The 25771-nt window shown below is 33.5% G+C and overlaps 4 protein-coding genes across 10 annotated transcripts; 2 read left to right on the forward strand and 2 right to left on the reverse strand.

Moving 5' to 3' along the window:
• The first annotated feature begins 2855 nt into the window (after window positions 1–2855).
• On the forward strand, window positions 2856–6175 carry LOC114405798 (F-box protein PP2-A13-like). Of its 2 annotated transcripts, XM_028368296.1 has the most exons (4): window positions 2856–3554; window positions 3615–3948; window positions 4419–4537; window positions 5440–6175. In XM_028368296.1, the coding sequence occupies exons 2-4, from the start codon at window positions 3634–3636 to the stop codon at window positions 5849–5851; spliced, it is 846 nt and encodes a 281-aa protein (XP_028224097.1). In that variant the 5' UTR covers window positions 2856–3554; window positions 3615–3633; the 3' UTR covers window positions 5852–6175. The 2 variants fall into 2 exon arrangements, with proteins under 2 accessions (XP_028224097.1, XP_028224096.1); XM_028368295.1 differs by having other exon boundaries at window positions 2856–3948.
• A 4568-nt stretch (window positions 6176–10743) lies between these two features.
• LOC114405621 lies at window positions 10744–11511 on the forward strand. The gene is made up of 2 exons (XM_028368070.1): window positions 10744–11131; window positions 11360–11511. Exons 1-2 carry the CDS (start codon window positions 10744–10746, stop codon window positions 11509–11511), a joined length of 540 nt encoding a protein of 179 aa, XP_028223871.1.
• Window positions 11512–15858: 4347 nt separating this feature from the next.
• LOC114405800 (protein spotted leaf 11-like) lies at window positions 15859–19452 on the reverse strand. Of its 4 annotated transcripts, XM_028368298.1 has the most exons (4): window positions 19098–19452; window positions 18883–18960; window positions 18187–18244; window positions 15859–17914 (listed from the first exon to the last, which is right to left on the reverse strand). In XM_028368298.1, the coding sequence occupies exon 4, from the start codon at window positions 17858–17860 to the stop codon at window positions 16163–16165; it is 1698 nt and encodes a 565-aa protein (XP_028224099.1). In that variant the 5' UTR covers window positions 17861–17914; window positions 18187–18244; window positions 18883–18960; window positions 19098–19452; the 3' UTR covers window positions 15859–16162. The 4 variants fall into 4 exon arrangements, with proteins under 4 accessions (XP_028224099.1, XP_028224100.1, XP_028224098.1 ...); XM_028368299.1 differs by lacking the exon at window positions 18187–18244 and having other exon boundaries at window positions 18900–18960; XM_028368297.1 differs by lacking the exon at window positions 18187–18244.
• A 2397-nt stretch (window positions 19453–21849) lies between these two features.
• On the reverse strand, window positions 21850–25467 carry LOC114405801 (serine/arginine-rich splicing factor RS41-like). Of its 3 annotated transcripts, none has more exons than XM_028368303.1 (7): window positions 25328–25445; window positions 25045–25198; window positions 23457–23713; window positions 23183–23295; window positions 22601–22839; window positions 22180–22443; window positions 21850–22085 (listed from the first exon to the last, which is right to left on the reverse strand). In XM_028368303.1, exons 4-7 carry the CDS (start codon window positions 23276–23278, stop codon window positions 22049–22051), a joined length of 636 nt encoding a protein of 211 aa, XP_028224104.1. In that variant the 5' UTR covers window positions 23279–23295; window positions 23457–23713; window positions 25045–25198; window positions 25328–25445; the 3' UTR covers window positions 21850–22048. The 3 variants fall into 3 exon arrangements, with proteins under 3 accessions (XP_028224104.1, XP_028224103.1, XP_028224102.1); XM_028368302.1 differs by having other exon boundaries at window positions 23465–23713; window positions 25328–25444; XM_028368301.1 differs by lacking the exon at window positions 23457–23713 and having other exon boundaries at window positions 25328–25467.
• Between the last annotated feature and the right edge of the window lie 304 nt (window positions 25468–25771).

The raw sequence follows: 25771 nt of genomic DNA on the forward strand, positions 1-25771 counted from the left end.
ATCTCAAATGCATAAAGGTCTTAAATGTACTACTTGAAATGATATGTCAATTGTATTATAAATGCATTGTCTAAAAATACAAACACATATGTATAAATCATGATTTGATAGCATATCAAACACAACTTTTACTATTCATATTTATTTGTATCTAATCAAAATAATTAGGAGTCTTGATTCATCCTTAAGACATAAATGTCTTTTGACTTAACAAATATATTTTCCATTTTTAAGCTATTAATTTATTAATATTTTATTTAAAATTAGTGAAAAGATTTATAAAAAGGTATAATGTTATTCATGAATTATTTGATTTTTTATTCAATTATTTCTATCTATATTGGATTAGAAGAGTTTAGTTCAATTAATTAATTAAGCAATATAGAGATGTTACAAATTATTCAATTTATGTTCAATTTTTATGGATAAAAAAATGTTGATGAAACCTGTTATGGTTAGGCATGTCAATGAAATCCATACCTGTGGGTATCCGTTCAAACCCGTCTCAATTTTAATGGAAAATACCCAAGTTGATCGAGTACAGGTTCGGGTTTGGGGATTACTCAACTTTTTTAATTAGAGTCAGGGTTAGGGACGGGGATGTCACTACCCATCCCATACTCATTCCCGTACCCATTCCTATGATGAAATTATTAAAATTTTATTAATTATTTGTTAATTTTTTTTATAATTTTACATAATTTAATATTCTTTTCTTGATGATTTTTATAAATAAATGCGCTGCAAATACAAGTAGTTAAAAATAAATGCGTAACAATCAATTTTTTTTAGATCAGATTTTCAATATAATTTTTGTACAATTTTTTTTTACAAATCTAAACCGAGGATGGAGATATCCGATACCCGACGGTACGGAGATGAGGTAACAAATTTTAATCCATCGAATATCGCGGACGAATACGAGTACATGTTGGAAAGTCAAAGTCAAGGACTGGAGAGACAATACACGCCCCCATCTCGCCCCGTTGTCACGTCTAGTTATGGTTAAACTCTTTTTTTTATTCGTTACTCAATTAGTCATTATGATAACTTTGTTCAACTAATTATCCTTAAAGAGACCTAGCGTTTGGAGATCGATATTTCAAAATAGTGAGAACTCGAGAATATAAGTAAATAGTGAGAAATTAAGAATTAGGAGTGTTCATACAATTATATAACATTATAATCCGATGCCTTTATAATACTTTGTCAAAGAAATGTCAAAAGTTAAGAATACAGAAAAATCATAGTACCTTAATAGATTCATCTATCTCAAAATCATAATCTCTCATTTTTTCCTAGGAACTTTCCTCCTATTTTATCTAATCTCCCATCTAGAAACCTCAACTCTCTTTTTAATCATCCTTTTCGGCAGGAGTGATAAAATGAGTCAATATGTCCCAACCCATTAAAGAAACATGTTGATCCACCTTGTTCCTTGTAAAAAAAGTGAGTTAAAAATTTAAGTCTGTCCCATATATGTTTGGGTTGAGAGGTTAACCCATCAAAAACAAAAAAAAAATTAAGAAAAAAATAAAATAATAAATATTTTTTAGTTAATTTTATCTTTAATTAATATTAAATAATAAATACTTACTAAAAAATTAAATGTATTACATTAAATTTTAAATAATAACTTATTTAGACAAAAAATAAATTAAATAAAAAATTAATAGTATATGTATTAAATATCAAAATAAATATTAAATACTTATGGGAAAAAAACAGGTTAACGGATTGGTGTATCTCATTTTTTTTTTTTTTTCTCAACCCATGTTTTGGCAGGTCAAAATGGGACATGTCAAGATAGATTGACAAGTTTAAAAACCCTTACCCTTACTTCTTTGTCTGACTTTCCTATCCCACCCCACTTCTTCAATCTCAACCCCATCCCCCCTTTCCTTGGATGTCTTTTCTTCCTCTCATTTTCTTTTAAGGGTCAAAATTAAGTCCTGGGTTGAAATTTTGAGATGAAAAAATGGGAAGAGAAAATATAACAAGAGAGGTAAATTATGAGCTCTTAAAAAAGATGAAGTTGGAATGATAAAAGATAATTTTTTAAAATTAAAAATAATAATTTAACCAACAAACTTCAACAAATTGATAAATAGTTGAGTTCTTTAAGTATATTAATAAAGGTTTGATTTTTAAGTTGTGAATAATATTTTATTAAAAAAGATAATATTCACATTGATGATCTTTATGATTAAGAATTAGTTTGGTGACTTTTAACGGTATGATATCCATGCTTTAAAAAAAAGATAAAATTAGTTTTAATAGTTAAGAAAAAAATAATAAAATAAATTACTAAGTATAATAACACACTTTTTTTGCTGAGTAATTTTTTTATAAATAAAACACCTATAATGTAATAAATTAATAATAAAATAATAAATTTCAGTTATCAATTTATTTAATTTTTTGAATGTGGTTTTTATTTTATAACTATAAGTGCATGCTTAGACTGTAGTTTGTAAAAGTATTTGAATAGTTGCTTCTTCCAATCAAATCTTTGGACTAAATTTTAATCTCAAACATATATTTTTTTTAACAAAATAATGTCAAACTTAATTTTTTTTCCAAACTAAGGTGCTTCTCATCTGTAAACCAAACATTAGCCTTAAATATCCTCATATCAACAAGGTGTATACATAAATAATCTTATTCTTTAAATATATAATTATGAATTCAAATTCTTAACTTGTACATATATAAAAATATTTATTAAAAGAAATTAACTTCTTAAATAAATTTTAATAATATTAGTCATTGCCTTTGACTTAAAGGTATCTTACTTTTTTTAAAATAAAAAAAAACCCCCTTAAATATTCCATTGAGAATATCCAAATAAAGTAAACAATATTACGCGCTGCTTAGAACAAGAAGCGCGTAAGAGAAGAGTGACTACTCCGTAACAGTCCAGAATAATCCTTTGTACTGGATAAGAACCATCAACCTCGTATTCCGATCGTCACACAGTTTGTGCATCTCAATTCTCAACATTCTCAGTTCACCTGCAAGCAAAACGCCATGTCGCTTATTATAGCAGTCCACGTCCACTCCTCACATGTCGTTTCCGCACCCGATCTCCTTTAAACGACACCTAAGACTCCCCAAACACGCGTGGTGAAAAGCCTCCACCCTGAAAAAAAATTCCGAAAGAAAGAGACACCCCTAAAGATCTGGTCTCGGCTTCTCACCTTTCCTTCAAAAATCTCATGTATTTCACTCCAATCGCTGTTCTCTTAACTTTTCCCTCTCTAGCTCTTTCTCAGAAAATCGACAAATTCAGATTCAAACTCAAGTTTTGAGGCTGATTCAGATTCTGGGCGTGTGGAATTCATAAAGTCAGGTTCAAGATAAAGTTTTAGCTCAATTCATATTCTGGGTGTGTGAAATTGGGGAGAAAAGAATTCAAATTTGGGGGTGCAAAGTGGTTTAATTTGATTAGGTGTGTGTTAGTTAACATGGGTGCTAGTTTTTCCATTCTGGGTATATGCAATTGAAAAATTCAGGTTCCATATCTAGTTTTGAGTTCAATTCATATTCTGGGGGTGTGAAATTTAGAGAAAAGAATTCAACTTCGGGGGTGCAAAGTGATTTAATTTGGTTAGGTGTGTGTTAAGTGTTAACATGGGTGCTAGTTTTTCCTCTTGTGTTTGTGATGGGGATGGTACCCCTTTGAGACCAAGGCTTGGGGACATACCCGAGAGCTGTGTGGCATTGGTGTTGATGTATTTGGACCCACCGGATATTTGTAAGCTTGCACGATTGAACAGGGTGTTTCGTGATGCTTCGTCGGCGGATTTCATTTGGGAATCGAAGTTGCCTTTGAACTATAAGTTCATTGTGGAGAAAGCTTTGAAGGATGTTTCTGTGGAAGAATTGGGGAAGAGGGATATTTATGCTAGACTCTGCAGGCCTAATTCGTTTGACAATGGGACCAAGGTGGGTAGTTACCTTTATTCCATAACTTATATGAAGTTCTATAGGTGTTTTTGATGTTGTTCTTTGATCAGAATTGGAGTTCGACTTTGATAACCTATGTTGATCTTTAATATAAACATTTAATATGTGGATAATTAGGTGAGACTTGAATTGTGGAGTTTATTTGGGTAAATGTCTTCATAAGTACACCATGAACTAAAATTAGCTTATATATATATGTTAAAAATAAGCTATCGGAGAAGCTAATATGAGAAAATTAGTTAATTTTAACTTATGGAGAAGCCAACTTCATTTTTCCTTCTTATTTTCTTCTCCTATAGGTGCGTATAGTAGCGAAGTTTATCAAAAATTGGAAAACAACATATATAACGCTTATATTACTACATTTGAGTTTTGTCCTTATTTATACTCTTCTTCATATATATTAAGTGCCTTGGTGTTTACTTGTCAAAAATGTTACGTTGGTGTAGGAAATTTGGCTGGATAAGAGGACAGGTGGGGTGTGTTTGGCGATTTCATCCCAAGCATTGAGGATTACAGGGATAGATGATCGGAGATATTGGAGTCGCATTTCAACTGAAGAGTCAAGGTGAGATTATTGTAATTGAAACTGTTGCTCGGGCTAATAAGTAATAATTTATAGAACTGGCCTATGCTTGACTTTGTTTTGTTGTGTTTTCATCTTTATGGGTTGAAATACAAACCATTTTTTTTTTTTGCTGGATTTTTATTTTTAAGCCCTTTTGTGGTTTAAGATCACACATTTTTCACCTTGTGGCTTTGTTATTTAACTTAATTATAAAGCTCGAAGGTTGAATTTTTCATACTTCTCCAAATCCATTTTACAAGGTTATCTAATACCAAATTTCTTATGTAAGGAACTAAATGAGTTTAGTTATCAGTGAATTATTTGAACTGGGTAAATTGAGTGTTCATTTAAGTTCATTTGTTTGACTAAATGAATAACTATAAAATTTGTAGTTAAGTTTGATTATTTAAATAAATCAAACTTAAGATTTGTAGGTTTTACATTAACAGTGTGAATAACTGGTATATACATGTACAACTTGGACAATTGCAATTTATATTTACTTAAAAAACTGTAACTTCGTTTATTATCTTCTTATATATTACTTAATGTCAATTTTCAAGAGTCATGCTTTAAATGAATGACTATATTTTTTTAAAAAAAATTGTCATTTTCATCATCAGTGATTTGATCTCCAATCTTAATCAGTTTTATGAATACAAAACTATTTTATTACAGTTTTAAATTGCCTTCTAGCTTGACATTGATATCAATTTAGTCATGGTCGCATGTATGTTCTTAGTTCTTGCTCCATTACTTTTTCTCGTGGCTCCTCAATTTTAAGTTTTATCCACCGTCTGCTGGAACACATAAAATTAGGCACTTCAAAATTGGATGACCCCTGTTTTTGTGTGTGCTATATGATGAAGCCTGATGTATTATACTATTTTTGTCCATAACAGATTCCACACAGTTGCTTATCTTCAACAAATTTGGTGGCTTGAAGTGGAAGATGATGTTGATTTTCAATTTCCACCTGGGAAATACAGTGTGTTTTTTAGACTCCAGCTTGGCAGGTCATCCAAGAGATTGGGTCGTCGTGTTTGTAAGACGGACGACATTCATGGCTGGGATATAAAACCTGTAAAATTTCAGCTAACAACTTCTGATGGTCAACGTGCTGTATCCCAAAGTCATTTGGATAATCCCGGGCACTGGGTTCTCTACCATGCAGGAAACTTTGTTTCCAAGAGTCCTAATGATCTGATGAAGATCAAATTTTCATTGACTCAAATTGATTGCACGCATACCAAAGGCGGTTTGTGTGTAGATTCTGTATTTATATGTAATAGTGATCTAAAAAAAGAGGTGTAGGTTTGGTTTTGTAGGAAGGAAATCTGTATATAGTGGAAATGAGCTGAGGCACCTGAGTCCTGAGTTGACTTTTGTCATTTGGGTTACAGGGGGGAGTTAAGTAGAGTTGATTCTTCCAAATATGCCCCAACAACACTCCCCTTTAGATTTTTTTGTTTCTTTGATATTCATAGTCCCTTTAGATGTTTTGTTTCTTCAACAGGACAACGTTTTAAGAGGTTGCACAGAAATTTACACCCTTTTTGGGCATAATATTTGTGTGATTTATGTATATTTCCTCTTTTGATGGTACTGGGAATTGATTGATGTTGTTTTCTCAAGTAATGAGACGGTTCATGTGGTCTAATTTTAGGTGGTTTGGATAATGCATGAGTAGTTTGTCTTTTTTTTGTGTGTGGATTTTCTTTTATGATGAGTTCCTTTGTCCATAATATAAAGATTCCACTTGATAGTTTCGATGAAGATGCAAATGTTGAAATGGTATATCGTTTGCCTTTCTTTACCTCTATCTGTGAGGTAGATATTCTTAATAGGAATTAGATGTGGTTAATTAATAATACGTCTCATCTAACCCTTCAAATTTTGCTGAATTGCAATTTCATTCCCACGGTGGGAGGCCTACACACCTTTTCCACCTTAGAAGGCGTCTCAATTCAAATACTTTATAAACATACTGTACCCCCTCGGTCTAGTAACCGGTTTACTAAAAATGCTGAGATCCTATGGGGCTATGGGCTGGATAGATCTCGGCCCACCAAATATTGAAAGGGGAGGTATGTGAAGTTTTATATTAAATATTATTAATAAATTAGGCATAAATCATAGGTAAAATTATAAATTTGGTCCATTTATTTGTCTCAAAATTGTAAATTTCGTTTCCTATAATTTAATTCACAAATTTAGTCTCCATTTTTTGGTAATCTAGTTATTTCAATCCCTAATCCTGAAATTCGACATTGACTATTAATTGCTTACACCGTCGCATGTCGTGATTTTATTGAACGTTGACCGTCACGTGTCATGCTTTATTGGAGGTTTGTGCAAATTAGGTGCATGAAATTAACGTCCAATAAAAACGTGACACGTGACGGTCAATGTCCAATAAAAACACATGTAACAGTCAAGGTAATCAATTAATAGTCAACATCCAATTTCGGGTTTGGGGACTGAAATAATGGGATTGCAAAAATTGAAGACTAAATTCTTAAATTAAATTATAGGGGGACCAAACTCGAATTCTGAAATAAATAGGGGACCAAATTGATAATTTTGCCTAAATCATAAGATAATGAAAAATTAGTAACATGGAGATTAAGGTAAGGCACATGGACAAAAGGTCCATTAAAATATGTATATAAGGTGAGATTTTTGAGGTAATTCAATTGTTCATTTTCATTTACAACTCTAATTTATTATACTGGAGTGATATCTGACTTGAACGCCTGAATGTATTTATAGGTATTCACCTCCTTTGACACATAACAGAGAGTCGTGAAAGATGACAAAGATGAACAGATAAAGCTCAACACAACAAGAGAAAGTTACTATTGTACCCTCAAACAGGTACACATACTAAACATGAACTTGTAAACATATTGTATGAGTAATTAGTTAAGTCATTGGTTAACATTGTGATTAAAGTACATTTTAAAAAATGTTCTAGATTGTGCAAATATTTTTATTATACATCTGGTGACCCAAGAATGCATATGAAGCTTCTATATTAAATTTTCAGGTCGTTGTATGTCTTTCTGGTAGATGAATGAATACTTGTTCCCTTATCCCTCCTCTCTCGTAGTGGATCCTAGGCAAGACTACAAGAGCCTCTCCATGGAGGAGAAGAACAAATAGGTAAAGTGCATTGGGCAATTGCTTCTTGCTATCCTATTTTTGGTTCCCGCACCCCCATAGTAATGTTAAAAGACAAAAAATTACATATGCTCAAAACCCTAGCCCGTGCTCTTCCTATTATCCTTCTTTTCTCCCATCACCCATCACCCCTTTTCTCATCTCCATAACACTCACATCCAGAACCTACCACACAACACACTCACGTCACAATCTCCATAATTTGAAAACAAAAGTTAACAAAATTCAATCAAATTAACTCACAACACAAAGAAGGAACTTCAAGCATTTAAGTAGATGGTGGGGTCTCAATTGAATTTCAACTTCACTACAATGGCATGGACTACTTTTTTATTATCATCAAATGTTAGAATTTTAGTTTTGTTAGCAGAGGATATCACATATGATCTTTCTCCCTTAACCATCCAACCCAACTTATATCTCATGACATGGACTATCAAGAAAGCAAAAAAGGAACAAGAGATTGTTATCGTGCTGTTTTTTTTTTTTTATCCTCGATTCAAAACAATGCAACCCATCTCTTTCTCCTTTATTTTTTTTCAGTTTTCTTTGTTTAAAAATTAAGTCTTAAAAATTTTCTCTTTAACTTCATTGATCAGTGTTTGAGAACATTAGTTAATGAAGTTAAAGAGATTTTTTTTTATTGGAAGGCTATAAAAATGCCCTCTCGTAATACATGAAGTACACTTTTGCAACTAAGTACTAACTTCTAAAAAGGTTTTTAAGTTAAAGTTTCATACAGCCGCGCAGGTGTTTGTAATTTTTATTTAGGAGTTCGCATGTAACTTGTAAATTCATTTTGTAGGTTTTGTTTGAAAAATTATACTATAAAAACTACAAACTTATTAACAAAATATAAAACTATTATTTTTCTATTTATAGAGATATAGTGTTTGGTCTAGTTTTTAACGTTAAAAGTAGTTTCGAATTAAAATTTAAAATAAAATAAATAAATGACAATTATGACCGGTGGCATATCAAAGTAGGCATGAGTCATGATGGGTGCAAGTGCACCCGTCACTTTGAGAAAAAAAATATATTAGTTTTGTAATTTTTAATTAATGATAAAGACAGGAAATGCTAATAAGTTTGTTTTCTTTCTTTCTTTCATATTTTGGCTTAATTGTACATTTTATTCTTATTTTTTTAATTTTTGATGACTTTATCTCAATTTTTTAATTTGGCTCATTTTATCTCAATTTTTAATAATCTTATGAATTTTACCCTCTGTCATTTATTCTTTGATAAGTACAAAAATTTGTCAAAAAAATTAAGAGTTAAAATTCCCCAAAAAATGTAATAGTTTGAGGTAAAATTTGAAAAAAAAAAGTAGGAATAAAAAGTACAATTAAGTTAATAGTAAACATATAAAATTAGGGAAGGTAAAATTTATAAAATTCTTAAAAGTTAAGGTAAAATGTGCAAAATTAAAATATTAGAAGTACAATTCATCAAAAATTAAAAAATTAGGAATGAAAAGTATAATTAAGTCTTATATTTTCATATTATGAAAACATGAATCTGAACATAATAAGCCATGACATGAGAAGTTAATTGTAAGAAATTGAAGGGAAAAATTTCAGATATCTATCATGCGATAATAAATTCAAGTTGATAAAGCAATGGTAGAAAGTTATTGTTATCATAACTGGAATTATAAAATGAGGTTATTAACACCCACATATCACTTGACATTATTGTTTTCTCTCTATCTCTCAGTTATATTTATCTTTTTTTCTCTCTTAAAGTATTTAGTAGCATATGAATGTCTATTCATCTTTATGCAGACTAAAAAATCATAAATGTGTCAAAATTTGATAGGAAAAATGATACACAAACACTTTATTATTTATCTTTTTTTTTTTCTGATCCCCTCTTTTTATCATATCGCCAATTTTATCGTATTTATATTTCTCGATCTCTTTTTTTTTTCTTTCTTTGTAGCTTGTTAAATAGCATAATTGGTGTTCAAGTAATATTTTTCATTTGATAGTCACATTTTCCCATAATCCCATGCCTTACACTATGGCTTAAACGTTGTGAATCTTTTAATTATCAAATGTCTAATGTAGTTGTTTTTCTAAAAAAACTGAAGGTTCAGCGAATTAAGGGAACTTGAAGAAGGCAATGCTTCTAGACAAGGCAATGACAGCAATTATCGACAAATCGAAGGTTTTTTTTTTCTGTTGAAGTGTGGTGTTCTTGAAAAGTTTTCCTATATACCTACAGGAAACACAAATGGTTCTTAAGTTATACAAGGGTGTTTTATGAATAAAGTGGCCGTGTATTTATACAGGAGTAGAGGTGTGTGTGGTTTTTAAATTATAAGAAGGATGTTTCATATATTTGACATGTATTGTTACAAGAGTTTAAATTACTTTTGTAATTGTATATTTTATTTTTATTTGTTTCAGTTATTAACTTAATTAATAAGTGATTCCTATACTTTAGGAGTAAGTCAGGTTTAATTTTTAGTTTTTCTGAAATTAATAAGTGATTAATTTCTGTTTTGCTATATATTATATTGATGCTCATAACAATTTGATTCAGAAAAATCATTATATTTCCTCCACATTGTATTGTCTCTCTTCTTTTTTGTTTTATTATATTTTTCTGCTACAAAACTAACAATTGATATCAAAAGCCTCTTCTGTGTTTTGATTTCTAAAGGATTTTGAAATAAGTTTTTCCCAAGCCATTCTTCCCGTCTTTACTGGGGAAAGTTATGATCTCTAGGCAGTCAGAATGAAGACTTATCTGGAGGCATTAGGTTTTTGGGAAGCTGTTGAAGAGGATTATGACATATTTCTGTTGTCAGATGATCCTACTATGAACCAGATCAGAATTCACAAGGAGAAAAAAACAAAAAAGGTAAAGGCAAAGCCGTGTCTATTTGTCGGTGTCTCTCAAACCATCTTCACAAGAATCATGGCTCTCAAATCAGCAAAAGAAATTTGGGATTTTACCTGGAGAAGGAATATGCTAGAGATGAAAGAATACATAGTATGCAGGTGCTTAATCTAATGAGGAAATTTGAGTTGCAAAGGATGAAAGAGTTTGAGACAGTCAAGGATTACACAAACAAATTGTTGGGTATTGCTAACAAGATAAGGTTGTTGGGTGGTGATTTTGCTGATTCCAAAATAGTTGAAAATTTTTTGGTAACGATGTCGGAGAGGTATGAAGCATATATAGTCTCATTGGAGAACACAAAGGATCTATCTAAGATCACATTGGCAGAAGTGGTACATGCCTTGCAAGCCCACGAACAGCGAAGAATGATGAGAGAAGATCGTGTGGTTGAAGGTGCACTTCAAGCCAAGCATCATGACTTTGGGAATTGCAGAAAGAAAATTTTCAAGAAGAACCAACTAGCAAGCAACGAAAATGGTGCAAACAACCAAAACAAAGGTAAGGGAAAAAGGAAAAATTACCCACCTTGTCAGCATTTGCGAAAAAATGGGTCACCCATCATTCAAGTGTTAGAGAAGACCAAATGCAAAGTGCAGTAAGTGCAATCAGCTTGGACACGAAGCTGTAATTTGTAAAAGCAACTTGAAGTCAATGCCCAAGTTGTGGAGCAAGATGAAGAAGATCACATTTTTGTTGCAACGTGTTTTTCTATGGCGAGTAATTCAGAGTGTTGGTTGATTCATAGCAGTTGTACAAATCACATGACATATGACAAGTCTACTTTCAAGGATTTGAAGCCTATTGATGTCTTGAAGATCAAGATTGGGAACGGTGATTATATTCAAGCAAAAGGAAAAGGAACTATCAAGTTCAGGTGAAAAACTTATCTCAGATGTTCTTTATGTACCTAAAATTGACCAAAATTTGCTAAGTGTAGGTCAGTTGCTTGAAAAGGGATTTAAATTGTTTTTTGAACATAAACATTGTCTTATTCATGACATTGTTGGTCGGGATGTTCTAAGGGTTAAAATGAGAAATAGAAGCTTTTCGTTTGATCCAACAAATGAGGAATATGCAGCCTATTAGACTCAAGTTAGTCCCACAGAACTCTGGCACAAGAGACTAGGTCATTGCCATCTTGAAAGAATGCTAGATATGAAAAAAAAAGGACTTGACAAAAGGCTTACCAGATTTTTCTGATAATTCACCAAATTGTAATGCTTGTCAATATGGTAAACAAATCAGAAATTCATTCTCAAAATCAGCTTGGAAAGCCTCCCAAAAGTTGCAGCTAATTCGTACTGATGTAGCAGGACCTCAAAGAACATCATCACTAAAAGGTAGTCTCTACTTTGATCTTTTCATAGATGGCTTTACAAGAATGTGCTGGATTTTTTTCTTAAAATTCAAGCATGAAGTGGTTGGAGTATTTATGAAGTTCAAGAACATGGTAGAAACCCAAAATGGATGCAAGATTCAATTTCTAAGATCAGACAATGGGAATGAGTATACTTCAGCAAAGTTTAATCAATTCTGTGAAGAAGCTGGCATTGAACATCAACTCACAGCTCCATACACTCCAGAGCAAAATGGAGTTAGTTAGTGAAAGGAGAAACAGAACCGTGATGGAGATGGCTAGGTGCATGTTGCATGAGATGGAGTTGCCTAAAACATTTTGGGCAGAGGCAGCTAATACGGCTGTTTTCATGCAAAATTGGCTTCCAACCAAGGCTTTGAATGATAAAACTCCATTTTTTGAGGCTTGGTATGGGTTTAAGCCTTCACTAACCTTTCTTAAAGTGTTTGGTTGTGTTTGTTTTGCTCATGTTCCAAAGGTTAAGCGTGACAAACTTGACAAGAAAGCAATTTGGAGCATTTTTGTGGGCTACAGTTCAGTTTCAAAAGCCTACAAAGTCTATCATCCACAAACTAAAAAGATGACAATCACTAGAGATGTGCATTTCAATGAAGGTCAGAAATGGGATTGGAATAACTCACAAATAGTTGGGTTTTTCCTCAATAGTGGAGACAATCATCCCAGAGAGCAAACAACAGAGCTTATGCATAATGAATTAGAAGATGACCTTCCAATCAAAGGAAAAAGGCTACTGTCTGACATCTACCAAAGATGTAATGTAGCAATTTATGAACCTGCTAACTGTGAGGAAGCACTAAAAGATCCAAAATGGAAAATTGCAATGGAGGAGGAGATGTCTATGATACACAAAAACAAAACATGGGAGCTAGTTGAAAGGCCTGAAGATAGAAAAGTCATTGGAGTTAAATGGGCTTTCAGAACAAAGCTTAATGCAGATTGCTCAATCAACAAGCACAAGGCCAGACTCGTAGTTAAAGGGTATGCACAAATTTTTGGTGTTGATTATTCTGAAACTTTTGCTCCTGTGTCCATATTAGATACAATTAGATTGGTGCTAGCAGTGGCTGTGCAAAATGGCTGGAAAATATTCCAACTAGATGTCAAATCAGCTTTTTTAAACGGAGATCTACAAGAAGAAATATATGTAGAACAACCAGAAGGATTTGTGAAGCAAGGTGAAGAAGATAAAGTTTATCTTCTCAAAAAGGCCCTCTATGGCCTAAAACAAGCGCCAAGGGCCTAGTATAGCAAGATAAATGATCACCTATTGAGCATAGGCTTTGCAAAAAGCATATCTGAGTCCACTCTTTATGTGAAAAATAAGGGAAATAACTTTCTCATAGTTTCTCTCTATGTTGATGATCTTTTAGTAACTGGAGATGATGCAAGGCTAGTTGAGGAGTTCAAGCAAGAAATGATGCAAGCTTTTGAAATGACTGATCTTGGTCTCATGACTTATTTTCTTGAAATTGAGATCAAGCAAAGTTAGAACAAAGTGTTAATCTGTCAAAGAAAATATGCAAAAGAAATTTTAAAGAAGTTTCAAATGGAGGAATGCAAATCTGTTAGCACACCAATGAATCAAAAGGAGAAGTTCAGCAAGGAAGATGGTGCTGATAAAATTGATGAAGGATATTATAGGAGCTTGATTGGATGTCTAATGTATCTCACTGCAACAAGGCCAGACACTCTATTTGTTGTAAGTCTCTTGTCTCGTTTTGTGCACTGTGCAAGTGAAATGCATTGTAGATTATGGTGTCAAATTTAAGAAGTGTTAAGAATTCAAGTTGTATGGATTCTCTGATAGTGATTGGGTTGTATCCGTTGATGACATGAAGAGCACTTTAGGATACTGTTTCAGCCTAGGCTTAGGGGTTTTCTCATGGTGCACATAGAAGCAAGAGATTGTAGCACAATCCACTGTTGAGGCTGAATTCATAGCAGCAACAACAGCGGTAAATCAAGCTTTATGGTTGAAGAAGATTCAATGTGATTTATTTTTGCAGCAGAAGAACAAAACTAAAATTTTTGTTGACAACCAGGCAACCATTGCTATTACAAACAATCCAGTGTGTCATGGGAAGACTAAACATTTCAACATCAAGCTCTATTTTTTGAAAGAGATGCAGCAAAGTGGAGAAATGAACTTAATTTACTGCAAGTCTAAAGATCAACTGGCTGACATGTTTACAAAGCCATTGCCTATCAATAAATTTGGACTCTTCAGACAAAGAATTGGAGTTTGCAGTTCCTAAAGTAAGGAGGAGTGTTTAAATTTCTTTAAATTACCTTTGTAACTGTATATTTTGTTTTTATTTGTTTCAGTTATTAACCTAGTCATTAAGTGATTCCTATACTTTAGGAGCAAGTCAGATTTAATTTTCAGTTTTCCTGAAATTAATAAGTGATTAATTTCTGTTTTGCTATATAATGTATTGATGCTCAGAACAATTTGATTCAGAAAAATCATTATATTTTCTCCATATTGTATTGTCTCTCTTCTTCTTTGTTCTATTAAACTAACAAAAGGTTTGCATTGTTTTGAATTACGTTGTTGAAGGGCTTTCTATGAATAACGTAGGCATGAGTGCATTTCTAAATAAAAAGGATGCTCCGTGAAGAAAGTTAGCAACTTGACATGCATTTCTACTGATGTTGTGTATGGTTTTTAAGTTATAACGAGGTGTTTCATGAATAATGTTCACATGCATTTCTATCTGTATTTATGTACTATGGTTTTTAGTTATTAAAAGGAGTGTTTTGTGAATAAAGTTTTCCTGTAATTCTGCAGGGTATTGGTTTTTAAATTACAGAAAGAGTGCTTCATATATAAGGTTTAGGGTTAAACATCTTTTTAGTCCCGCAAAATATGTAAATATTCGTTTTTATTTCCTTTTTTTTAAAAGGTTGATCTTTGGTCTTTAATTTTTTTTTAGAAAATGTGTCGCAAATGGCTACATTACAGTCTTACAGAGCATACAAGCTCCCCAAGTCATAGTGGGGTTGGACACAGTTTAATGCATTAGTAAAACATAATACTGTTTAATGGTTACAAATTGTGTTTTTGTTTCGCAAGTATCCTGGTGGTGCTAAATTCAGCTAGGAAAATAAATGACAGGGACATAAAGATAACTCAAAACGACAAACTTTAATAGCACTTCCATAGCTATTGATATGTCAGAATTAAGTTAAGACTTCATATCTGCTCGCTTTCTGGAAAATATGAGATCATGAGGTTTCAAAAAAAATACTAATAGATTTCATTCCTCTGAATGGTATCACCACAATATATAAAACTCAAAATAAAATACTTAATTCTTTATGTTATGGGTCATAAGTAATCATTGTCTTAATACCATTAAAGTTGGTTCAGGGCCATCAACAATAACACGTAAATATTTAAATAAAGTCTAGCAAAAAGTAGCCCACTTTTAGTTGATTTAAGAAAGTAGAAGCTTTTCTTAAAGAAAACAAAAACAAAAAGAACAAAGAATAAAAACGAAAACAAAAAAGGAGAATATTCGAGGCTTTGCTAAACCTGCCTAGAAAATGAATATTATTTGTTTATTAAACATGCAAAGCCATTAAAGAAACATGCAGCAATGCTCAATGTCTCAGAAAGCTGTTAAAGAAGTTTGTAATAAGAACTTCCTTGGCTTATTTTCAGATAAGAAAAATGCTAGACTTGCAGTTATGTATTTCTTTGATGAAAAAGAATCTTAGTAACTGCACAAAATTTGGTAAACTATTGATGACTTCAGCAATAGCATATTTTGATTCATTTACAATACAAATACCATTAGGGATCCAAGCTTGACAGAATATGGCTGCATGGAAATGTGCCAGCTAGAGAAAGGGAGATAAATCATCACAAGTTTTTGAGACTTGAATTTTACACTTCTTGACCAGAGTTCAAATGCTAGCAAAGTTTCTAAAAGGAAAACCGATGAGAGAATCAAAGAGGATGCAGAAAGATAAAATATTATACAATCTAAACATTGATTAAACAGATTACCAAACTTTCTCATTCCACAGTTTACACTCTAAGCTACTTGTTTCATATAGGCAATGAAACAACATTGACAAGAACAAAAGTAACAAAGAAAAAGCTTCAAGATACAAATAGTCATTTGAAATTTTCAGTGGTTCCTCTACTTTCTGCTGAACAAGCTTCTCAATTTCCCTCTTTCCAATCGCTCTAGCAGCTTTTTAGCTCCTGGAATGTCCATCTCTGTAAGCTTCTTCAGATACCCAATTGCTCCGTATGAAATCATCAGTTTCTTACATTTCTTACTTGGAGAAAGTGATCCAAGGCAAGAAACTGCATACTTTTTTGCAGTGTTCTGGGGGCTTGGATCAAGCAACTGGACCAGATTTGGCACACTTTTATCATCCTTCTTAACCTCTCTCCGATTCTGGGACAGAACCATTAGGCTTGAAATCGCTTGAGCAGCAACCTCTCTAGCATTATTTGCTTTAGCCTCAAGCATCTTTATAAGAAGAGGGATGCACCCGGCTTCACCAACTATTTTCTTCATCTCCATTGAGCTGCAAACACGGCAGATGATAGACGCAGCAGCTTGTTGAGCACCCAATGATCCGGACTTCAGCACGTGAACCAAACAGGGAACCAAACCAAGAGAAACTAAAGTTTCCTCAGAAACTGATCCAATCAGATTTTTCAAAGCTCCAACTGCAGATTCTTGGGGAAGTGGACCGTCAAGATAAGCCAGAAGACTCCTAACACCGCCTTCTGATATCACAGACTTTCTCAGATACTCATTGCTTGAAGTGAGATTCTGCAAGCATTCTGCTGCATACTCTTTGGAACCTAATAAAATTCCACAGTTAAGAAGACTGATCATAACCCTCACAATACCTTCTTCAGCCAAAGCCTGTCTCACCTCAGGAACAGCTGATACATTTGTCAAAGTACAGGCGGCAGCTGCCTGCGACACAGAATCACCACTTTGACAAATCTCAATCAATGGCCGGACACCACCATGTCCAACAATTGCACGAGTTGTTTCAGCTGACATTGACAATCTCTGAAGAGATAGCGTAGCCTTCTCTTTACCCACAGCACTACCAGATTCGACAAGCCTTATGAGAGGTGGCAGAACTCCTTCAGAAACTAGCCACTTTTCACAACTTCCTGACTCCACGAGAGAGCATATAACGGTAACTGTCTTCTCCCTTATCCTTGGAGATGTTGCTGTGAGCAATTGGACTAAAGCAGAAATATTGCTCCTACCAAAAACAGCCAAAACATTCTTCTCATCCTCTTTCATAACATCGTAGAGTCTGTCTAAGGCTTTGTGCTTTGCTTCCAAGTGACCAATCTGAAGGCGCGCAAGTAGTTCTCTTATATTGTTGTGTGTTGCAATATCTGATTCTGCCATAGAACCTAACACTGTTAATGGCAAAGTAGCTTCACCAAGCACGCCCGTCTTGATCAAGAGACCACAATCCTTCAAATTCAAATCCAGTTTCCCAATTAATGCATCGAGATCACTCTGCATCCGAAGTTTGCCCTCATACTTCTCCTTCACACACAACTCAGCCAATTCAACGGCTTCTTTAAGTGTCTTTGACACAGCCTGCAATTGCTCCTTGCAAAGAGCATTCTTGGAGAAACAAGGGTGGCTTGACAAGTCCGATAAACGTGACGGAATCTGCTCCAATTTTGAAATGATCATCTTCCACCTACCAGGAAACCCCTTAACCTCCCTTGCATTAGCAAGAGCAACAGGAACAAGTTCCTGTGCATGCAACAACCAGTCTTCTGTGGAACGGGCTTCAAATGCAACCACATGGTTATCTTTACTAGCTTGAGTAGCTTCCACCATGATTTCAAATTTGGGTGGACTGGTCTAGTAGAATTGAATTGATGATCAACAAAGCTGTAGAATAGAAGAAAACCAAGCTCAAAGAAATTACCAAGATGCCAATTTGTAGAAAAGGCAATGATATTATCAGCATAAAAAATTAAAAGGTTGTGGAGCGGTAGCAATCATAAAATCCGTAAATTATAAATTAAGACTCCAATAGAAAATTCTCAGACATTAAAAAGAAATAAAAAAGACTACACCAACATCAATAACTTCGAGAATCTTATGATCACACACAAAGCTTGTTTGAAAGCATAACTCAACCATCATGAAAACTGAAGTACCTAAAGATGCCCCACGAGTCTTTCTTTTCCTTACTTTAGCAAGTGATCCTTTAATGCCCTTTTGGAAATTCCAAACCATATATTAAATTTCGATGTGAATAAGAAAAGACAAGCTAAACCATAGTTGATGAGAATAGCTATTGATGAAAGTGAGGGAATTGGCGTGTAACGGCTAACTATTGAGTCCAATTAAGAAGCCGTCGGTGGATAATATTATGCAAATCAAAAGCATCAGGCCAAAGAGACCCACCCCACACACATGGTATAAATGTAATACAAAAAACCTCTCAAGGGTATTTTGGTCATTGACAAAAAATCTCCTTCAACTTTACTTATCAACCATGAAAAATTAAGGTTGGTGAAGAGAGAGTATCAAAGTTAAACGTAGGGAGTTTTGTTTGTCATGTTGATTCCAACCCACATCAAGGGTTCCAGTTTCTACAAGAGAGGCTCCTCAAAAGTGGAATTCTTAAATGTGTTTTTCCTTCTTTCTCCTCATAAAAGCTACCGGTTTGAGAAAGGGAAAGGCTTTACTTTGAAGGAAAGACACAAAAACAAAAGCCTACATCTACAAGTTGTATACAACCCAATTACATCCAATAAATAACCCCTTATTTTTATTTATTGCTATCATTATTACTATTGAGTATTAACATTGATGAAAATTCAAAATCATAAATGTAAATAGTAATATACCTCAAGCAAAACTTAACTTGCTAAATCTTCAAAAGACTTGATCTTGTAAAGAGCTATCACTGTTGTTCTCCACTGTTTCTGCAAACCCAAAAGACATAAGAGAAAATACTAAGTTCACAATCAAATGGGAAGAGAAAGAACAAAATTTGTCTTTTCTTCTATAAAGATATCAAAGCAAAGAAGCAACATAAAAAGAAAACACTTGAAGGACCAACCTTTAAGAATTAGTTACTAAGACAACAAGCCAAGCCTTCGTAGCTTAATCTTCAAACTTGACACTCTCTATCATACACATACACTATAGTGTACTTCAGAAATGGCTATAGAGAGCATCAACCAAATGTAAATGCAAATGCTTCCAAACTCATCAATCAAGACACAGCTGAATTTATTTACTTCAAATCCACCATGCCCTTCATGTTAATTTCTGAGAATCAGAAGCATCTTCTCTGTGGTGATCAAGTTTTGAAACAAAAACCTGCTACAAAGTATTTAAGAAACTGCACAAAACGACAAAAGAAGTACAATACAAACAACACAACGTTCACACCCACTATTCAAAAATCAAATTTTTACCAGCGTGGAAGCCAGTGCCAGCGTTGAGGGAGAAATGGGAGATTATGTTTCGTGTGATAGGCTTAAAGGTCGAGCATCTTCGATGACCGGACGGTGGAGATTGTAGTTTGGACAGACAAGGTTACCGTTGCGATTTGTTAAAATTTGAAAATACTAAGGATATTTTGTTTTTTGGCCCGTTACCAAGGTGATGACGTGGAAACTTGGCACGTGTGATGGGGCAGATGTTACTTTTCAAAGTGACTAAAATCCCACGTGTGAAGGAGACGTATCATGAGGAACTGTGTTAAGTTCAGTTCGCAGTGTTCAGCGTTATGGTTTTTTGAATTTGCAAACATTTGACATTGGTTTTGTGGAGAAATTGCGAATATGCCACTGATTAAATGTTTGGTGAAGCAAAGCATGTGAGGTTGTTGGCTGGTAAGTCATAGAAAATAGAAAATAAAATAAAAATTGGATTATTACTTGTTAGTTCCAATTCCAATTTTTATTTTATATATAAATGGATTATTAGTTGGGTAATTAGAGAATCATATGTAAAATGGAGTAGAGTATCAATGTTAATTGCATAATCAACTCGCATTTCAAAAAGGATTAAAAAGATTAATAATTTTTTTGTTTTTTTAACCAAGTTTTTATCTTTTACTGGAGCAGATTTAATTAACTTGTTTTAAAAGGAAAAACTAATACTTAATCCAAGTTCTTGTGTTGTAGGAAGGAGCTTTAAAGGGGGAAATTATATATAAAAAAGGTTCAAAATATGTAGTATAATTAATTAAAAGTTGAGAAGAAAGAAAAAAAATCAATATAAAAAGTTCTTAAGAACTTAAAACTTTTAAAGTAAAAAAATATAACAAGAAATCTTAATGCAAAAAAAAATAATTAATAGTCTTCAATTATAGAAACAATTAGTACTTTAAGTATGATTTCGTGATTTGCGGAGAAATTGTAACTACTAACATACAGTCAAAATGATTGAAGAAATCATTTACACACGCTATTCTAGTCTTGATGAGAATTTTCTAACACAAATTGAATTGACAACGATCTGAGAAGCATAGATTGATGCTTTGAATGATTTTGTTGTCGTGTCGTATGCTTGATCAGATTTTGTAAGAATTGAACGTGGAAAAAAAAAATCAATTTATGATAAATTAAATAAAATAACTACTATTTTACACTTAATCACATTTAAGCAGGAAGCCTAATCCGTAAGATAGATCATGCTTAACAAATCCTCTACAAATATTAATTCCAACATATTTTGAATATTTAAGTATTTTAAAAAAATCAATATATTATTTTTATGTATTGATAATATATTTTTTTATAACACATGTACCACTACGCAAAATAATTTGTCATTCTGTGTATAGCTCAAGAAGAAAATAAATAATAACCGAATTTCTATTGAATGAAAGGAAAAATAATGTCATACTTCTTATACTCAATTTTAATTAAAAAATTTATCTTCTATTTACATCCTCTAACCAGATGTGTTTGGAACAGCTGAAAAAATATTAGATTATTTCAATAATGAATTATACATAGTCCAAGATCCAAGAAAACCTGTTTGAACCTGAACAAATATCCAATTTAGGGCATCAATCACTTCATTTATAGGCCGAGATAAAAAATTTGAAATTTTCATGTTGATTTTTTTCTCAACATAGTCATTGTTTTCTTTACGGGTGTATTTGATTAAGAGAATTGAAATAAAAAGGATAAAAATAGAAGAGATTTTTTCTCAACATAGTCATTGTTTTCTCAACATAGTGTAAGAGGTATTGATCTCAAAAAATACGAAATTTTTCTCCAATATTATTTCCCTACTTCATTCCAAACACAACATACACGTTACAATTGAATTTTAAATCTGATGGTTGAATAATGAATATATTAGAGGGGAAAACACGGGGGCTTAATCTATTCAGAGTTTGAACCAAGTGTCCAAATTCATCCGAGTATTACTAAAGTCCAAAATCATGCTATAGCATGAACTTAAAGTTCAAAAGCATCCAACAGAACTTATACGACGTATATCCCACAAAACAAAATAAGACAACTCGCTGATCCACCTCAATGAACACTCGTACGTTACAGCCGATGGCTACATACATAGCATAACAAGATGCACAAAACAAATCATCAAATCAAAGAACAAGAGACAATACCAAAATGGCCACTATGATGATCTAGAGTGAAAACCTAAAGACAAACATAAGAAAATTAAAACAGAACAAGCAAGAAACGTCTCTACAAGATTAAGCCTGTGAAAGCCACTAAACAAGACTCACTACTAAACAACGCCTCTTTTATCATAATATGAACCACAAGCAATTAGGATCAGGCTTACCTTCGGTTTAAAGTATGGTAAACAAAAAAAAAAATTTAGCAAAATAAAAACCATAAAATTTGATGAGCAGCATAATACCATCTAATATAGTGTCATTTGCACATTAAGGTTCTAACCAAACATAGCATAACAGTAAATACAATAACAAGTTTGAGTTTTTGCTGCCAAACTATGGACTAAAATGAAATTAAAATGGTCTAACAACAATTTCACACAGTTCTATTCAGCTTTTCCTCAAGATCGAGACCTATCTCGGGGTGGGGGAGACCGGCTGCATGAACAGTAAAAAAAGTCAAAAGTATAATGATGTATATATATCATAAAAAATTATTTTAAGAAAATAAAACAAGTAAATTAGATCAAACCTATCATATCTCCCATTTATTGGGCTTTCAGCTCGATCATACTTGGGGCTTCCTCTTGGTTCTGGTCTGGAAGATGGATTCGATCCATGACCATAATCTGGGCTACCCCTACCTCTACGATATGGACTGGGGGATCTACCACGACCATATCTCCCATCAGGAGAGTCATGGCCTCTTCTATCAGGACTGTATCCATTCCTTCTGTCTCTGTCATCATCATCTCTTATGGCATACTCCACAGTGATAACACGGTCCATAAACTTGCTGCAAATCGAATCAAACATTAAACAATCAACAAGGTTTAAACTAATAAGCAATTATCCCCTTTTCCCCATACCTTCCTTACCCAGGGTACTAGAGAGTATTTCAAAGGATAAAAGTTCAGGGAATGGGAGGACAGAATTGAGAAGGCAATTACAACCTCAGGTTGGTCGCCTCCAAAGCTCTAGTAGCATCCTCCTGGGATTCAAACTGAATAAAAGCAAAATTCCTTCTGATTCTTATATTTAATATTTTCCCATAGGAATCAAAATGTCTCTCCAGATCCCTTGTCCTGGCATTAACGGGATCAAAATTTATAACAAACAAAGTTTTGGATGGTCTTGAATTAGATGAAGATTTTCTGGAATCACCACCTGACCTTCTACTGTCACGTTCTTGCTACAAATCACAACATATTTACACAACGAATGTTAAAAATTACAATCTGAACAATAAACCAGAATTACAATAAAGGCAACCAAAAAAAGCAGCAGCAGCTGCTAAAGCACCAGTTCATTTGAATACACAAACAAGTGTCAACCAATCAGGCGATGCACAGTAAGTACAGATTCTCAGAAATGACATTCATTGAAATGAACCAAATCAAACAAAAAAATAATTTTAAACAAGAATCCCATGTCATTCTTTGCTCCCCAAGCATCATGCTTTGGTATGTACATGAGGTAGTATAGTAATCATCACATTTTAGTAAGCACAAGTGCAATTTACTACCACAACCTACCTTAGTCCACTCAACACGAATCCGGCGACCCTTTCTACCAAATTCTGTTCTATCAAGCCTTCTGATTGCGTACTCAGCATCACGTTCATCTTCCATGTAGACGAAAGCAAACCCTATGAAACAAAAATGTTATGCATAAAACAGCACATAAATATTTAAGTTAAACAATTGAAGACCCCTTTCATGAAGATGGTTTATAGAGGAAGGCCACATCAACTTTGCAGATGATAAAAATTCAACATAAAACACAAAAATAAAAACTGTCAAGAAGTACCACAACACCTGCCACAGTTGCGAAATCATCATGGTTTCTATGTTGAAACATGTTGGAAATTGAACACTGAGCAAAAGTCATGAGGAATGAAAAAGCAATGAATGCTGAGGGAATGCAGAATGGCAGGGCTAGGGCGAATCAGATTATTTCTTCTGGAAAAATACAAGAAGGAGAAGCTGGGGCACATTCTAGAAAAGAAATGCAGAGAAGCACATCCATCCAAGAAGAGCATGGACATTCCAACTTTCCAAGTAATCCTGCCACAAAGAAATTATTGAGTATGGGGGTTCATATCTAAAGACAGCTTTCTTTCTTAAAGAGGGAAAGAAAATGTACATCCATTCAAAAGAAATTAGTCAAAGAACATCATCTCGACCCTTCTAAGAATCATTATAGGACGGAAGTCAAAGTTGACAGTTTTGGTTTGTAAATCATGGAAGAATCAATGGTGGACTCCAGGTTGATGAGCGTGCTCCAATTCACACACAAGATGAAAACAGAAAGTTTTAAAATAACTAAAGACCTAAAAAATTTCGGCCAACAGAAATACAAGGATTTTACTATTTGCACTCTCATTTGCCAAATATGCAAAGCAAATAAGTGACTGTTTTAAATGTTTAATAATTTCATAACCAGTACCATGTAAAACATTAAGTCTATAAGCTTTCTTCTTTCTGTTTATTTGTGTGGATGTATCCAAACTGACATAAAAAAAAGGGGTCAAGGAGTTCTTTGAATGATGATTGCTTTCAAATGGTTGTACATTACATTTTCCTTTCCCAAATATTTGTGACTCAACCCAATAGAACACTTCCATCTCAACTTCCACGTCTTCAAACACCATCATTCACCGCATAACACCGCTCACCAATCTGTCAACCTGCTTTATCGCAACAGAACACATCTCTGAAACATCCAATCTTCCTTTTCCATACAATCCATCCCAATACCACATGGCAAATCCAGCACAACAAAACAAAACTTACAGTTATCACAGCCAAAATTCAACATTGCCACCCAATATATCAAACTCGTCATTCAAATCAGAATTCGCAGTGCAAGAATACCCAGAAAGAAAATTGACCAGCTACAAAAACCAAGCCTCAAAAAGAAAGTGTAACTAAAAAATGGTTCAACAATTCATTTGGTCTTATGTTTTTGTCGCTATCCGAGAAAACAATACGTTTTAATCACTAGTTGGGCTTTGGTTCCCAACGTTAGCACTAGAAAAAAATTTCTTCAGTATAAAATCACTACAAAACTTTCTGAAGGTAATAAACTACTGCAAAAAAGTGTATACCAACTAAAGCTTACTGTTTTCTCGAAAAGGGGCTAATAGTGTATTTGTAACAGCTTCATCGTGAGAAAAAATAAATTAACTTTTTACGGTGAAGCTAACACGACAAAAAGTTGCTTCTACTTTTTCATGGTATCAACATGATTTTGTGGGGTAAAATTGATTATGTGTTACACAAACACACTACAAAACTTAAAATGAGAACGAGTACAGGGACCAAATGAATAGCTTAATCCTAAAAACTTAGAAAAAATTTAAATTAAAAATAGACGATGTTGAAGAATGATATACCGGATTTCATGTCGACTCTATCAACCTTGCCGTATCTTCTGAAGAGCCTCTCCACGTCGGATTGACGCGCGTCGAAATCCAGGTTTCCGCAGAAAACAGGTTTCATCTTTTTTTTTTTTTCCTTCCGAAGCTTCGAAATCCCTTCGCGCGCGACCTGCGATGCAATGCAAGGAAAAAAAATGATCGTCGTGAATCGAAAATCAAAGAAAAAATAGCGATTCGGATCGAGGGTGGAGGGGGAATAAGGGAAGGTGGATCTGAAGTTCCATGGAAAGATTGGTACCTTAATGAAGGGAGTGAGGGTTTGCGATAGAAACCCTAGGCGTGAGATTTGGGGAAATTGCGAAACGCGAGAGAAAGAAAGCGAATGTTGGAAAGTGGAGAGAGAAAGAAAGAATGGGAGGGGATGAAGGTAATTATCACATCAAATCATATATAGCCACGTGGCTACCACGATGAAGTGAGTAAATAAGCTATGATTGGAGCGTTTGGGGGTGCGTCTATTCCTGTACCCAACTCCTCCTACTTGTGTTTGCATATGAATTATATTTTTTTTCGCCCTCAATGATAAGATATAATAAGCAGATTTTTTTTCCTTGTAATAAAATTTTATTTTATATTATTTTGTATTCCTTATGTTACTAATTTATTTAGAGTTTAATGGTGTAAAATTAATTTATATAATCAGTTTATGACTTTTTTCTCATTTATTTATTAAAGATAAGTT

This window comes from Glycine soja, chromosome 3, assembly GCF_004193775.1.
Source record: "Glycine soja cultivar W05 chromosome 3, ASM419377v2, whole genome shotgun sequence".
Lineage (NCBI taxonomy): Eukaryota > Viridiplantae > Streptophyta > Magnoliopsida > Fabales > Fabaceae > Glycine > Glycine soja.

What these genes read in the sequence shown, in the direction of transcription:
- LOC114405801 (XM_028368301.1), bottom strand. Translation starts at nt 25,150, where the DNA reads ATGAAACCTGTTTTCTGCGGAAACCTGGATTTCGACGCGCGTCAATCC. An exon ending in TAGAGTCGACATGAAATCCG is followed by an intron (nt 23,296 to 25,044) that starts GTATATCATTCT and finishes TTTGTTTCATAG; the next exon opens with GGTTTGCTTTCGTCTACATG. An exon ending in TTGGAGGCGACCAACCTGAG is followed by an intron (nt 22,444 to 22,600) that starts GTTGTAATTGCC and finishes TTCGATTTGCAG; the next exon opens with CAAGTTTATGGACCGTGTTA.
- LOC114405621 (XM_028368070.1), top strand. Translation starts at nt 10,744, where the DNA reads ATGAGGAAATTTGAGTTGCAAAGGATGAAAGAGTTTGAGACAGTCAAG. An exon ending in TGCAAACAACCAAAACAAAG is followed by an intron (nt 11,132 to 11,359) that starts GTAAGGGAAAAA and finishes CGAGTAATTCAG; the next exon opens with AGTGTTGGTTGATTCATAGC.
- LOC114405800 (XM_028368299.1), bottom strand. Translation starts at nt 17,860, where the DNA reads ATGGTGGAAGCTACTCAAGCTAGTAAAGATAACCATGTGGTTGCATTT.
- LOC114405798 (XM_028368295.1), top strand. Translation starts at nt 3,634, where the DNA reads ATGGGTGCTAGTTTTTCCTCTTGTGTTTGTGATGGGGATGGTACCCCT. An exon ending in CGTTTGACAATGGGACCAAG is followed by an intron (nt 3,949 to 4,418) that starts GTGGGTAGTTAC and finishes ACGTTGGTGTAG; the next exon opens with GAAATTTGGCTGGATAAGAG. An exon ending in ATTTCAACTGAAGAGTCAAG is followed by an intron (nt 4,538 to 5,439) that starts GTGAGATTATTG and finishes TGTCCATAACAG; the next exon opens with ATTCCACACAGTTGCTTATC.